This window comes from Pseudorasbora parva, chromosome 20, assembly GCF_024679245.1.
Source record: "Pseudorasbora parva isolate DD20220531a chromosome 20, ASM2467924v1, whole genome shotgun sequence".
In the NCBI taxonomy this organism is placed as follows: Eukaryota; Metazoa; Chordata; class Actinopteri; order Cypriniformes; family Gobionidae; genus Pseudorasbora; species Pseudorasbora parva.
The window spans coordinates 11377522-11394627 of NC_090191.1; the positions used below are offsets into that span (position 1 = coordinate 11377522).

Genomic DNA, 17106 nt, shown 5'->3' on the forward strand with positions numbered 1-17106 from the left:
GTCGCGAGGTTATAGTGTGTGAGGTCAGATGACGACGAGTGATGGGTTAAGTGAAAGGATTTAAATATAGAACGCGGATGATCTACTCAATTCTGAATCTCAGGACACCACATAATTAGACTGGAGGAGCTGAACACGCAGCGCCAGGTGGGTCCTGGGAAGAAGGAATAGGATAGAGCATTGTTTTTTTTTATTTTTATTTTTTTATTTTTTATTTTTATGTAAGTAGGTATGATAGGAAAGAGTAAAAGCAAGAACAATCTGATGAATAAACAGCGACTGCATAACAGCAAAAGTAGGTGGCGATATGCACATAGTATGCAAAGCGCCAGTAAACAGAAGAAGAAGAAGAAGAAGACGACGAGTGACAACGCGGGGAAAAACAAAACAGACGGATGATGGACGTAACTAACGATAGAGATGGAAGGCACTCATGCCAACAAACCCAAACCCTGTGTAAATACCTTGGTCAATGGGACAGCGAATTTAATTTTCTGAAGAGGAGCAGATGGAGGACAGTCACGCGTTTTGTAAGTTTTGTAACTGACTTCATGTGCGACAGGGGAAGATCTTTTAAAGTGACAGTATTCACTTATAATGACAATATAAAGAACAGAAGTAATTGCTCACTAAATATTCTTGAGTAAATAACTTCAGTACCTTTAAGAAGGATTAATCTATATATAATTCTTAAGCAGTACAACTACAATTTCTGTATATTTCCCACTTAAGGGAAATATACATTTCCCTTAAGTTCTGATAAGTTGTTATACATGTAGGAAGAGCACAGGTACAAATAAAATGTATTATTATTATTATGGGTTTATGTGAGGATTTAACCCCCCCCCCCCCCCCCCCCCCCCCCCCATCTATCCCGGATTTTGATACCCAAAAGTTGACAGGTATGGTCATATTGTACATGCATTAATCGAATAATGTAGCTAGGTTTATTATCACTGAGATCACAGATGTTGGGGGGTTGTGGGGCATGCTCCCCCGAGAAAATTTTGATTTCTATGATCTACATATGTGTATTTTCAGATGTTCTGAAGGCCAAAAAATTAGATAACAATAGCTTGAAAACCATGTCACTCGGCGCCGCTGCGGATTGAAGAACACAGTGAGTGACACAAAGACTAAAAGACGGGACGAAGCCGTAGCCGAAGCCTTGCGCCAGTTTCATATGTTTTAAAGGTTAATCATATTTTTTTTAGGGGGGGCTGATGCATAAGTTCATAAAAAAGGGCCTAGTGATGCCCATGGTTATGACAGTATTAGCCTACTTGATCAATTTACACTAAACAGCTATCTCTGATGTAAAAAAAAAAAAAATTCAAATGAACTGCTATAATGTTCTGCACCTGAAATGAGCATGGCGTGTGGTCCGTCCAGTACTAATATTCAGTGTAATGTTTTGCTCAACGTTATAATAGAGCGACCAGCTTAGTAGAGAACAAGTAACCAATAAGTAGGCTAACATACCTGTTTTTTTCGCTTTCTTTTTTTATATTTCCTCTTTTTTCTTTTTACGATACTGAGCCCCTGATGGCTTTGACCTTTTCATGATGATGAAACTAAAGCACGATGTAACGAGTAGAAATATAGTGTGGCCCCTTTAAGTGTTGCGCGCGCTCCCAGCAAACGTAAGGTGTGTTCGACATCGGCTGCGGCTGGATGGATGCGATCGGCGAGAGTAGCCGAGTGCCGGCGGTGAGGAGCTGCAAATGGAGACGTGAAGTCGGACACTTTCTGCTTCCCGTGGTCCAATATTTCTCAAATACACAGATGTTTCAAATGACATTTTCATTCAATTCTTTATGTACTGTTTAATAAAGCGTCTATTTGGACAAGATTAATGTTCATAAATGATGAATGAACATATAAACATACACTATCAATCAAGTGTTGTCAACGGTTTTTATCAGTTTTAGTTTGATAAACATGATGATATAACATCGCGGCTACATGAAAAGAGGTTTTACTGTTATAAATAAATGATTTGTGAGCATTTGCATAACATAAGGTTTTAGAATAAACACGAAACGCACGTGTTCGCTGTCATGCGGTGAATCGGCCAATCATGGATCAGCTGTGTCGTCATCAGAGCTCGAGCAGCCTCCTGCAGTCCCCCTTGAAAATAGGCTTGTTTGAGATGCGCCTTGCCTCGCCTGAAATAAAGGCGAGACTAGGCGGCTGCAGTGAGGGGAGGAGTGAAAAAAGAGCAGGCAAGCCGGACAGTTCTTTCTTCTCGTAGTGGATCAGACACCTGCGAGATCAGTTGCGGATATCGCGGGATTCACACTCGTGCGCTCTCTTGCTGATAAACTGGATGTAATTTAAGTTCTGTTGCTTTTATATGGAAATAAAGATTATGAACAAGACACCCAAAGTTTTTGTTATTTATTTCCATTCGAAAGACCTGTTTATCAAGCATTTTTACTTTAATTACATACATGTTTTTATATATTTTTATTAATATGACAACAATCACATAACCAACAGAGAGATCGCACTCTCCGAGAGTTTAAGAATATTCACACATAATTTATTCACATAAAAACATGATATCAGAGTTTTAAAATCAAATATTTAAAAAAAAAGAACTATACATCACAGTTGTTTAAACCAATAAGCATTAAGCTGTGTCGTCAGCAAGTCGTTTCCCATCATGCTTTTGCTCCGCGCAGTCGGTGGAGAGCAACTGCGCTCGACTGCAGAATCCGACAAGTCCGCCTTGCCATCGCGAGAGATTTTTGACATACGTCGGCATGACATCAGAGCAAGGCGGACCGCCCTCGGACACATTTCTAACCGGCATGCATCTCGCGCTGATCACCGGTGATCGATTCTGCGCAGATTTTGCTCATCTCAAACAAGCCTATTCTGCAGCGGCTGCATCAGCCGGCTGCTCTCGAATCGCTCTCGCGGTACTTTGTTGACATACGTCACAGTCACGTGCTGTCGGCGCTGTCTCAAGTCGGACAACATTTCTAACCGGCATGCACTGCTTCAAGTCAGCCGCCGATCGGTCTGCGCATCGCTAGGTGAAGTCGAACAAGCCTAAAGTCTGCATTTTGTGTATGTGCGCACTGAGTCTTGAGCTCCCATGTGTGGTGGACGGAAAGGGAGTTTGTGATGAGAGTTCAGCAGGGAATAAAGTGCGATCTGTTTGATGTTAATCGCCTCCGTGTTTGCATCCACTCCAGATACATTAAGTGAGATATCCGCATTTTTCACTCGGACACAAGCGTCACAACGCCACGGATGACGACATTCCCTGCCGCCCTCTACATGATCTCATTTCATTACAGCAGCGCCACTATCACCATGGCGACTTCACTCCAATAATCGCAACTAATCATAATGCCTTGTTATAGCAAAAGTACGAAATATTAATAATAAAATATATATGAAAAAACTAAAAAATCTTGTTGGGGCGGGGGCTCATTGGCGCCCCCCAGCTGTTTGCGCCCTAGGCGACCGCCTAGTTTGCCTATGACTAGAAACGGCACTGCCCAGGGGTCCTCCAGAAGGTTCTAAGGGGTCCCCAGAAAAATTTCAGATAATTAAAGGACAAACCAAAAATGGATAAAGTCTAACAAACAATCTAACTGTTTAATTTCTAAATGTTTCTCACCTTCTTTGCCATATACATACCTTTCAGAATTGTATGTTTGCTTTGTATCTTGCTAGTGAATTTTTCTCACTATAGTCCCCTTTATTTTGCTTACTGGGTTCGTAGAGCAAATTCTTAATGCGGTACATAAGCTGCTTAGCGGTACATACATTTATTGTGAAAATTGCTTATACAAGTAATTTTTAATTGAACACCTTCTTCAGATTTATGCTTCCAACAATAGGTATATCCAGTTTAAATTTGGAAACAATGCTGGATTTAAAGCTACACTGTGTGATATTTTCCCCCATCTAGCGGTGTAAAGGTATATGACCATCCAGTGAATATTAGTTTCTGTTCCTCTCAATTCCGATTTCATTTTAACGCCTACGGTGGCCGATTTAGTCCAAGATTAACATGGCAATCCCCCTCTTCACATTCAACACGGTGCCATTGAGTGTTAAAACACGAAAGGCGAAGCTTGAATTTATGGGTATGTCCCTCTTTGGCTAATGTACTTTCAAGATGGAGGAGCAACATGGCGACCGGCATTCGAACCCCTCACCCGTATGTATTTTAAATGGCATATTATAAACTTACCAGAATACTTTATTACTTGAAAGAAGTAAATATACATTAATGAGCACATATATTTTTGAAAGAACTAAGTGTTTTTAGCTAAGAATAAACTAAAAAAGTTACACAGTGTAGCTTTAAAATGTCACACTTACTTTTTATCTAAGAGTTTAAATGTTTTTTTTATACATAAAAATATATAGATGGATTTAAGGGGGTCCCCCATAAAGGTGCATCATATTTGGGGGTCCTTGGAATCGTAAAGTTTTGAATTACCTGCTATTGTACACCTTCCCAATCAGAATTGAATATTCAGACAGACCATTACATAAATTACTTTAGGTATTGCTAAATATAATATATATATATATATATATATATATATATATATATATATATATATATATATATATATATATATATATATATATATATATATATATATATATATATATTTTATTATTATTTTTTTTTTTATATATATATATATATATATATTTTTTTTTTTTAAGATTTCCAGTGAAAACACTAGTAATTTGTACCTTATGTCAGTAGAGTTACACTTTGAATTAAATATTCTCTCATCATTGACATTAGCTCATTTTGGAAAAGGATAAACAATGCCTTTAATTTTATTTGCAATAATAAATGCTGCTGCCTACCAGCTGCAATAACCAATAAAACTTTGTTCCATATATTTTTTGCTATATCGTCATAAATATCGTTATCACAAATATTCCTAAAATATCTTGATATAATTTTGAGGCTATATCGCCCACCTCTACACACATAAGCATTTGCAGTAGAGCAGCCCACATTTCTTCATCATTCCATTAGAATGTTCAACAGTGCTAATCTCTCTATTATGATGTCACAGTCAGCACACACTATAACTGAAGCTGCAGGCGTACTGGAACACACCGCTTTCTGCAGTCTCGACGTAAAGTGTATCCATAGCATTCTTCTACTGTACTTGGTGTTTGATAATAGTTTACAATGGCTTGTAATACTGGAGTTCAATCAGACCATTACAGAGAACTGGCCTTTGCGGTGGGCTTAGCTGCTAAACTCTCTGTACCACAGCTGGAGGATATCACTTTTCAACCAATCATCGGCAACTTCTTGTGGAATCTGACTGAGCAGTATGTCTTTTTAATTTATTTATTCATTTGTAATTCTGTTATATTCTAATGATGAACCTTATTTTACTATAGTTTTAGTGTAATTGTAGGGCTGGGCGATATGACCTTTATAAAAAAAAATTCCCCCTCCTACTTAATATCAATCTGCAGATGACAGCAGTTGTTCAAAACAAGTTTTAACTTTATTTTGTTTATGTAAAATATTTGCGGCTTAGTATTGCCACCTGTGGTCCAAAACTTTCACCATGTGATAAACCCTGACTATTTTACAGTATAAATGGGCACCATATCTTTTGCAATATACATATCAAATGTTGATTTTGTGTCACCATACTTGGTTGTTCAACTATTCGTGTAACTGTATTTAAATAGGGGAAACGTGGAGGTGTTTGGTCGCTTCTAACTTGATCTGTTTGGTACCTAATAATTGAACTGGGCATAGTGGGCTAATCAAAGTGCTATCAAAATATCACAGCGCGTCAAGCAGGCCTGCAGTCTCCCTCTCATTTACTGAAGCTTTCGCGCCTCGATCGCCCCCCGGTGACCGGTCCCAGTATAGCCGCCCCTCTGTGATTTCTAATGGACAAGAGGCAAACTAAATAATAAAATTACACTTCAAAAATTTTCCCCCAAAGTTAGTTTATGTCACTGAAGGCAGTTATCATCACGATGATTTCATTTCAGATGTTCGTTTTAAAAATATGTTTAGTTTGAGTTAGTTATTTGATGCTATAAAAACGGGGGGTGTGACGTCATGATTGACAGCTGAGACTGACGACTTCTCTGAGTGAAGTTGTCACTGAGGCACTAACTGACTTTTTTCGAAATTTTTGGGAGCAGATTAGATCTTTAGCTTTAATTTCTACATTTCCATAACTGTTTATTTCACACCAACATAATTAATTGTTCCTAATTGTAATTAATTGTAATTGCTGCATCTGTGAGAGTGTGGGCGGGTTTTTGATATCGCGACTGTCCTTCCTGCTCTACTTCCTGCGCTCTACTGCGCAACTCCGGTCCCGAAATCGCTACTGCGCAGACTCGGTCCCAAGATGTCCGCGCCATGCAAGGCCGCCTGAAAGCTTCAAATATGGCAAGCGGAAACGGATGATGTCGAGTCGTCCATATTTTTTTACGGTCTATGGCGTCAAGCGATTAAGTGCACGCACTGAGATGAGAGTTAGTTAAAGGAATAGTTTAATATGAAAAGGCGGTGGAGTATCCCTTAAAGACTAGACAATTTCCTAGGCAGATATTGACTTGAAACTATATTATGGGGAAGCACAGGTGAAGCACTGCTACTTAGGCGCAGAGATATCACACAAACACATTGCGATCGCTCACCGGCCGGAGGATGTGAGGATGAGAGCCGTGATATCTCTGCACCCAAGTAACAGTGCTTCGCCTGTGCTTCCCTTCAAATGTTAAGTTGATTGAGTGAACAACGCAGATCAAGAATATTATTTCATTATTTGAGATAGGCCTGTCAACGTGCTTACGTTTTGGTAGCCCTTCTGGAAAACACATAGCACCGGGACGTTGGCTTTGCGAGCCCTGGCCTATACATGTCTGAGTCCAGCACGCTAAAGGTATGCTCTGTTAGACACATAATCAAAACGATCTATAATAATGCAACACTATCACCTATAAAAACACGTTTTACTCACATAAGTGTGTTGCACAATTCCTGTCGGATCAAATAGAGAAGAAACAGCATTGTGTTTTAATCTCAAATATCTAAAAATCCAGCATCGACCTGAGAATTGTTTACAAACGATGTTGCAGTGAAATTAAGTGAACATGTCTTCCCCACGTGAGCTGGAACTAATATTATATAACACACATGCCTAATACTAGGATCCGAAGGAAGCTTATGCAGCAACTGTGTTCTTCCACAACCAGGAAAAGCGCAATATCTTGCTATATTCTTCTGCATGTTTATTGCTGTTGGCTAGCACGAGCCTATCACCTCCATGAGTCGGTGGGCGGGGCTACTGAATTAGACGTTGTGCACACAAACGTTTTCTGGCTTTGACTACGTTTTCAGCTCTGGAACGTAGAGGTTATTCTTATATTACCATGACCTTTTATATATCAAAAGCTCAAGGGAAAGTTGATTTCTCAATTCATCACCCCTTTAATATACGTGCTGTTTCCCTTTACAGTATACTCTCATGAAATACTTGAATTACTTGTTGACTTTTAAACCTAAATTTAGCATCCAACAGCAGATAGTTCCGCTAAATGTATGTTTTTGCACTGCATGTAGTACATTCATTTCCTGAAAATGATTATTAATGAACACAAGTTCAGCGATGCGATCAACAGCATTAGCTTATCTTGAATTAATACAAATTATGTAGGTCAACATGTGCACACAGAGCATCACACATTTAAATACAGGTTTAAATGACATGCCATGTAAGCACTCAAATTCCAATCATGCCATGGATACAAGTTCCCTCGACGAACCATGACGTCATATACTCACACTAACAGTTAAACTGCGCGAAATATACTCATAACTCATAAATTAACGACTAAAGGAAAACATAAAACATACAATCACGTTACATAGTCTGTAATCTGTCTCCGTATCACTCGAGCACGCGCGCTAATCGCAACACATTTGCTAACCATATGCGCAGCACCAATCGTTAACTCTAAACAAACATAACTCTCACATATACATTAGGAAAACAATACAGTTAACAGTCCTTCCTATAAAAACAATGTATGTGTGCTTTTTATACATTGGTTACCTGAAAAGGATGGTATATTAATGAACACGAGTTCAAGTGATGCGATCATCAGCATTAGTTTATCTTGAATGACGCATCACAAGAACTTCAACAAGATCTTTGAAAATATTTCATACTAGTATATAGATAATTTTTTTATTAATAATCTTTAATTGCCTATTCAATTAAGACCATAAGAAAAAGCTTGTATTTAACCACTTTATTTTGACTGTCAAATGATTGCTCTCTCTTCCTTTTTACTTTCTTTCTCTTTAATGTTCAATAATTCATCTATTTTTATTGTAATAAGCGTCTATTGAGATGCTATCTTTCCCAGAACTAGTGTAGGTCATGTAAGGTTAACTGTTAAAAGGAAAATACATTCCATACCTGCAAACTGACATGTGGTGGAAAAAGGTGACACGTTTCTGAATTAAATACTTTTAGGGGGATCTCTGGTGCATTGCTTCCCAGTATAACATTTTTGTGTTTTTAGCATGTAAACAAAGCATTTTGATGAACTTTGACAAGAAATTAACATCTACTTCAAGTAAAAATAAAAATAAAACATTTACAGAAAGCACTGGGCATTGTCACAAACTTCACAATTAGATTTGATATTGATGAACCTCTGGCCTATCAGGTAGAGTACATAGCAAATTTTATGTACTGTACAATGTACAGTAGGGGTGTGCATTGGCACTGCCTTCACGATTCGATTCGATTACGAGTCACCAGGTAACGATTCAATTCAATTCGATTCTACGATGCATTGCGATGCATCAAAATTCTACTGCACACAAGGCAAATTTTTCATCAGTCATGAGGCAATACAAGCAGATATTAAACAACAGATTTTATTGGCTGCTATGTGTCTCCTGTATCTTTGACATAAAAGTTATTAAATAAAATCAAATGTAATTAAATAAAATTAAATCAAATGTAATTAAATGGTACAGGGTATTGGATATGGCATTTTCAAACCTGAAAAAGAAAACAATCAAAATCACAGCTTTCAGAGCTTTTGTTTTTTTTTTTTTTTTTTACACACAGTGAAATAGCAGCTCTAAGACAGGGCACATCCTGAAGTCCTGTGCAAATATTAAATGTACAATGCGGGAAGCACGGAATCAGTGAAGGTAGCTCTTGTCGGTAACTTACAATTATCAGTTCAATTGTTTTAAGCATGTGGCGAAACCCCGCATTTTCTACCACAGAATAGGTTCGTAGATCCTTCTCTATAAAACATGCCACCGATCGTGTGATCCTCTTTGCTCTCTTGGAGTTGTGTAGCAATGTTGACACTAGCGACTCGTCAATTCTTGGCTGGGATGTGTTGACTTTTTGTGTTGTTGTTGAAGTTAACTCAGGATGCCAACAATCGACATGGTTCGTAAAGTTAGTTGTATTGCCAACGTGCTTAATTTTAGTGTGGCAGATTTTACACACCCCGTAAGACTTGTCTAGTTTCCCATTCACTTCATAAAATCCGAAATGTGCCCAGATGTCCGCCTTCCAAGGCCTTTGGGCGCATTTTTAATAACCCGTCTATCGTGGTCATCTCCCTCCGCCTCAGCCATCTTGCTTGTTGTTGTTGTTATTCTCCCGGAACCGGAAGTATTTGAAACTTCACAACTTTATTGTCCGCCAGAAAATAAAACAGTGACATAATCGATTATGGCACTTTGCCGCATCGATGCTGAATCGTTCATGCCACGCATCGCGATGCATCGCCGAATCGATTATTGTTGACACCCCTAATGTACAGTATCTCTGCTGCATGAGATGAGAACACATCTTTACAATTTTCTGGGTTTTAAAGCTACACTGTGTGATATTTTCCGCCATCTAGTGGTGAAAAGGTATATGACCATCGAGTGAATAATAGTTTCTTTTCCTCTCAATTTCGATTTCGTTTCAACTCCTACGGTGGCCGATTTAGTCATGGCTTCCAGTTCGACCTCTTCGGTGAGTGTTGCTTCAAGTGATGAGGTTACTTTTGAAAACTATTATAATTTGCAGTTATTTAATTTGCCAAATGATCTATGATCAAATTAATCTATGTAAAATGAATAATAGTTTTACGTTTTCGTAATTTTTTTACAATTTCATTGCTAACATCAGCTATCAGGTTCCCAGACGAATGCAAGCTAATCTTAGTAAAGTAACTTTTATCAGTGCTATCGTTATTCTGTAATAACGTATGTCATTGTCATTGTATGACATCACTAGCGTAAGGCACACCAATTATAATGCAATTAAAATATTAATCTCATGTAATCCGTCATAGAACACGGATTTATGTTATAAACAATACTTTTTCATCATTGACGCGAGGAAAACTATCCTAGACGTCGTTCTAGTGTTATGCACAGCACACCATGATATAATTAGCCAAGCAACAATAAAACTTCCAATATACACAAATAGGCTGAATTAATATTACCTGTCGAGAACAAAGCAGACGTCGGCGTTCTTTTTAAAATCGTTGCTCCTCATGAGCTCTTTGTCACGTCTAAACACGAAGTAAAACTGGTGCGAGGACTCAAGTGCAGAGAAAGATAATTTATTACAAAATAAACATAAACTCAAAACAAAACCCACAAGGGGGAAAAACACATAATCATAAAACATAAACCAAAGACTCAAACCAAAGGAATCACGGGGAACTGGGAGACGTAGACGAGACATACACAAGGATCCAACACAGACTGACAAACACAAGGAGATTATAAAGGGAACAAACAAGGCAGATAATGAGGGAGAACAGGTGGGGCAAATAAACCAATAATCAGATAACAAGAAGGGCGGGGTTGACAGTAGACCGGAGACATGACAAAACCCACATGTGCACACAAGACAGGACAGGCATGTGACATTACCCCCTCCTTAAGGAGCGGCTACCAGACGCTCCACTAGGGACGGGCGGGACAGACCAGGGCGGGACGGGAGGGACAGACCAGGGCGGCACGGGAGGGACAGACCAGGGCGGCACGGGAGGGACAGACCAGGGCGGCACGGGAGGGACAGACCAGGGCGGCACGGGAGGGACAGACCAGGGGGGCACGGGAGGGACAGACCAGGAAGAAACAGTCAAGGGAGGGGTAAACAAGGGAGGGACAAGGAAAACAAAAAGTTCAAGAGGCCACGGTGGCACACAAAGTTCGAATGGCCAGGACGGCCCGCCGAGGTCGGGAGGCCCACCGAGTTCAGGCGGCCCGCAGAGTTCAGGCGGCCAGGGCGGCGCGGTGAGAGCAGGACTCCTGGGTGGCGCAGTGAGTGCAGGGGGCGCCAGGGAGGAGCGGTGAGAGCAGGACGCCTCAGCGGCGCACGGAGAGCAGGACGCCTCAGCGGCGCACGGAGAGCAGGACGCCTCAGCGGCGCACGGAGAGCAGGACGCCTCAGCGGCGCACGGAGAGCAGGACGCCTCAGCGGCGCACGGAGAGAAGGACGCCTCAGCGGCGCACGGAGAGCAGGACGCCTCAGCGGCGCAGGCAGAGCTGGACGCCTGGGAGGCGCGGTCAGAGCTGGGCGCCGGGTCGGCGCGGTCAGAGCAGGGCGCCGGGGCGGCGCGGTCAGAGCAGGGCGCCGGGTCGGCGCGGGCAGAACAGGGTCCACTGAAACACGATCCACCGGCACAGGGACCACCGGAACACGGTCCACCGGCACAGGGACCACCGGAACACGATCCACCGGCACTGGGACCACCGGAACACGATCCACCGGCACTGGGATCACCGGAACACGATCCACCGGCACTGGGATCACCGGAACACGATCCACCGGCACAGGGACCACCGGAACACGATCCACCGGCACAGGGACCACCGGAACACGATCCACCGGCACAGGGACCACCGGAACACGATCCACCGGCACAGGGACCACCGGAACACGATCCACCGGCACAGGGACCACCGGAACACGATCCACCGGCACAGGGACCACCGGAACACGATCCACCGGCACAGGGATCACCGGAACACGATCCACCGGCACTGGGACCACCGGAACACGATCCACCGGCACTGGGACCACCGGAACACGATCCACCGGCACTGGGACCACCGGAACACGATCCACCGGCACTGGGATCACCGGAACACGATCCACCGGCACTGGGACCACCGGAACACGATCCACCGGCACTGGGACCACCGGAACACGATCCACCGGCACTGGGATCACCGGAACAATCACCGAAGGAGCCCTTCTTCTCTTCCTCCTCCCTCTCCCCGAAGGGGTCATCGAAGGACTGGGGACCTGGCAGTCTGTGAGGATAAGTGGAGGAGGACCAAGCGGAGGAAGGCCACCCTTCCATAACTCTCCTCCACCACCACGATTGTACATAAATCCCACAAACTGCCAAAATGATAAAATCCCCAGCATTCCCATCTCCCAAGCGCTAACAGGCTCATTTAGTCCGTTGTTGAAGATGTCCTTGAGCTCTGTCGCGCTGATGTTGAGCCCCTCTGCTGCAATTACGAACCGGTGCGCAAACTCCTTCACGCTGGTTCCCTCCTGCCGGAGGGAGAGGAGCTTGCGCCGTCGTCCTGCCATCGGTGAAGCAGAGGGGCAGGGAGATGGGAAAAGGAAGCCTTCCATCTTGCTGAGTCCTCTAATTGGTGGTATCGTTCTGTCACGTCACAAACACAAAGGAAAATGGTGCGAGGACTCATGTGCAAAGAAGTGGTAATTTATTATAAAATAAAACATAAATACAAAACAAAACCCACAAGGGGGCAAAAATACGTAATCAAAAACATAAACTCAAAAACATACCAGAACAGAATCATGGGGAGGACGGGAGACACAGACATTGCAACGATACCACAAAGACTGACAAACACCAGGAGCTTATAACAGGGAACAAATGAGGCAGGGAACGAGGAAACACAGGTGGGAGAAATCAAACACTAATTAGATAACAAGGGGGGAGGGATCAGACAATGACAGAAGCACAAAGGCCATACAGACAAAACCCACATGTGCACACAAGACAGGACAGGCATGTGACACTCTTTCCATCTTGGAAAGGCCACTCCAATATTTACTTTTGTCTTGTTGATTTGCCTGTTGCGTTGCAGTCTTAATTCTCTTTTCCGCTTCCTTGGCGACTCTGATACATATCCCACAATGTTACTAGGTCCAATTCCGGGACGTGGTTGCTTTCACACAGAAGGCGACCCGGCAATGTTCCGGGAATATTGCGGGTCTGACGTGCAGTGTGAAAGGGGCTTAAGAGTGATCCTCCATCATCATATAGCAGCCTCAAGCAATCTTCCTCTTCGCATTCGACACGGTGCCATCGAGTGTAAAAACGCGAAAAGCGAAGCTTGAATTTACGGGAATGTCCCTCTTTGGCAAATGTACTTTCAAGATGGAGGAGCAACATGGCGACTGCCATCCGAACCCTCACCCGTATGTATTTTCAATGGTATATTATAAAATTACGAGAATGCTTTATTATGTGAAAGAAAGAAATATACATTAATGAGAACATATATTTTTGAAAGAACTAAGTGATTTTAGCTAAGAATAAACTAAAAAAGATACACAGTGTAGCTTTAAAAGAGTCTGCGTTTGTGATATATGTCTTTATTTCATGCAAAACACTCGCTGGATGCATTTACATCTGCTCTCAGTTTGCGTTTTTTTGTCACCTATCACACATGCGCACTTCATTAAGCCCAAAAGAAAGCAGGTTAATGAGTTTACATGCCGCACAAAATCAGGGTAAGAGGCAAAAAACTACCTGTTCTGACCGGTTTATGTGTAAGCCGTTTATAACCTTACTCCGACATAAAAGAATGGGTTACCACGTTTACATGACCATGTTCATTGTTGGCTTATTAGGCATAATCGGCTAAAGAACGTGCATGTAAACACACTCAGTGTCTGAAAGGGACCATCAAAATAAAGTGTAACAAAAAATGCCTAATATAAACAATTACACAAAAAACATTTTAAAAAGTTTGAAAACATGCTAGCAATATGCTTATTCATGCTAGGGTCGTGCTATAAACGTTTTAATACATGCTAACAACATAATTCATGGTAAACATGCTAGAAATGAGCTAATTCATGATAGAAACATGTTAGCAATGTGTTAAACATGTATTAGAATATTTACATTTTGTTTACTTCTCAGACAAGGCTTTGTCAAGCAAACATCAAAGTTTGTCATCAAACTTCACATCTTATATTATATTAACTGTTTTGTATGTTCTTCAGGAATTTGGAAGTGATACAGGTGGCACTGAGCTACCCGGTATGTCTACTTTTGCATATGAATACACTATATACACTATAAAATTGTATGTCCATGTTTTGGAACAAAGCAAACGATGTGTAGGTTTTAATTAAAAAAAAAAAAAAAAACAGCTCACATCATTAGAACAAACTAATTAAGCTTTTATTCCCACACAGTTCTCCAGACAGCAAATCTATGAAATGCTGACTTCAATTGCAACATCAGCCACCACAACTGCAACTGATTTAATCCCAAAACTATCAAGTATAGTAGGCATGGATCCATCTGCAGTTGTGAACTCAAACAGACCATCAACATCCGCATCCACTGAGGATCTTCAGAAGGACCCATCAGAAAGACCAGTGATCCTGAAGACAGAAGAGTTTCCATATACATATCCACTTGAAACTCTTTTTGGGATCACGGTGGATGGTCTCCTCAGCAGTGGTGAATGCGATTTCAGCGACTCTCTGGGTGAAGACAATTGCCGTTCCTCTGAACTCGCTGGCATTGTGGTGGAGGAAGTTTGTCATTGGGTGAATGTGGTGATGCACAACAATGTTCTGAAGATCAACCCATCACCATGCTTTGTTTACTTTTGTCCGGATGATTCCTGCACTAATATTGGAGAATTACTGATTAGTGGGGTCATCCAAAAGCTGAGTCTTTTGCATTGCAACATCTCCCGTGCAGTAGCCACAACAGCAATTGGCACGGTCCTTGCGGCAATAGAGGGCAAACTCCCATGCGCACTCAGAACGAGCCTTCCGTTTGAGACCACAAGCAATGTAATCGACTTCATTGTGGAGGATGTCATTAGGGCATGGTCAACGAATCCTACTGCAGCGTCCAGGACATTGAAAAGTGAGCCTGTCCCAGTTCTGCAGCCGACTTTTCAGTCATATAAGGGTAGACTGTTACTTGTCCTACTGGAGTCAGATCAACCCTCAGACAGTGACAGGCTAAAGACCGTCACCTTGTTTGACTCACTGATGACCACTCTTTATATGTCAAAGTGCAACGGTCACTTCAGAGGGGAGGACATCAGTTACGCAGCATCAGAACGTCTGCACCAAAGGCTCAAAGATTTAATGAACTGCGTCCTGAGATGTGAGATGCCGCAGGCAGGGAAAGTCTCGGAGGAGATCAGAATGAATGCTAAACATTTTCTCCATTATTTTGTGGAGGAACTCGTGCAGCGTCTTTTTGTGTCCTCCAGATTCCCCCAACCTGTGAAACTCCCTGAAAATACTCCAGTGATACCCTTAATCATCAATGAAGAAGATTTCAATCCGACAGTGGTGGATCATCTGACAGAATTGGTGGTCAGTCAAGTTTTTGAATTGCTGGCAAAGAAATTTCCACTGACTGAACAGTTAGCACCGATTGAAATGCACAGTCAGGCTGTGTCGGTTCAGGAGGATCTGCCAAAACTGACCTTCAAAAACAAGTTAAAGATGATAAAGTCAAACATCTCTATAAAGGTAATTTATCTTCTGTACTTAATGCCTGTATTTACTTACTGAAATGAATTCTGTTTTAATCATGAGTGTCGTTTTTTTGAAGATGAAGAATCCCTTCAGGTCCAAAAAGGACAGGAAGAGCAAAGGTGATACTGAGGAAAGTGCAGCTCAAGAAGCCAAAAAGAAGTCGTCATTTTTAGGGCGGATGATTTCCTTCTTCCTGAAAATTAAGTATCGTGGCTGATTTTAGCCCGCTGGTGCATGAACCTCACCTCTGTGGTCATGAAATCATTTGAGAGGCTGGTGCTGCCCTACCTGAAGGACATTGCTGGATCTCCCCTGCAGTTTGCTTATCAGTGGATGCTATAAATTAATAGAAATAAATAACACAACTTGAAACATGGAAAGATTGTCACCTTCAGGTAGTCAGGAGGTAACCCAGATCTTCCTGTTGTATGACAATTGATTTTCCTGGATCAGTTTAAAGACGCTTTTCACATTTTCGGGTTTCTCAGAAGCAGAAGTCATCATAGTTTGGTAAACTTTTATAGCGGTGAAAGAGAATTCTTTAAATATATATTCTGCCACGCCTTAATTTTGTTTTTAGTCCACAAAATCAACAATGTCACTGAAGAAGTGTTTCTGGTTGTGAGGGTAAGATTACCCTGTTCAGTTTCCTAAATAACCCAGCGTTAAGGAAGGCACCAAGTATTAATTCTCTTTGTACAATTTACAACCGTGTCTTTATTGCATGTTACAGCAGAATCACAGCATCCTATGATTTGTAAAAGTCGGGCCACGTTTATGCAGAATCCAAATGAAAATCATTCTGGGAATCGGTGGGGTTCTCTGTATAAAAGTGTTGAGGAATGGCAAAAGCTTAGAGGAATGGTAAAAGATTAACAGCCCACAATAAAAGAATCACTTATCATTGTATGGGGGGGGGGGGGGGGGGGGTACATGTATGTTTGACATATGTTTGAGTGTGTTTTAAGTACAATTACAAAGCAATTCATTGGTTTTGTTTAACTCTGAAACAATTTTCGAGTTGCGTTGTGGTAAAAATAGCTACGGGTAACGCCAGCTGATTGAGGAGTGCAACCATTCTACATCATCAACCTAGAACGCAAACAAAATGGCGCCGCCCATGGTCCAAATATAAAATCGATTTTTTAAATAACATAGATCTTTCATGGGTTTTCTACTACATAATTCAGTAAGAGACATAATTTATGTTATGTTAAGCCATACAAGTCTCAACACCAGGGGATCCCTTTAAAGAAATGGGTTGAGGCCAAGGCTGTGATGCTGGCGA

General features: G+C 41.7%; 1 protein-coding gene across 1 annotated transcript; it reads left to right on the top strand.

The window, feature by feature from the left end:
* The first annotated feature begins 5188 nt into the window (after positions 1 to 5188).
* LOC137049070 (uncharacterized) lies at positions 5189 to 16160 on the top strand. The gene is made up of 5 exons (XM_067427458.1): positions 5189 to 5334; positions 14310 to 14346; positions 14505 to 15812; positions 15895 to 15952; positions 16042 to 16160. Exons 1-5 carry the CDS (start codon positions 5189 to 5191, stop codon positions 16158 to 16160), a joined length of 1668 nt encoding a protein of 555 aa, XP_067283559.1.
* Positions 16161 to 17106: the final 946 nt, after the last annotated feature.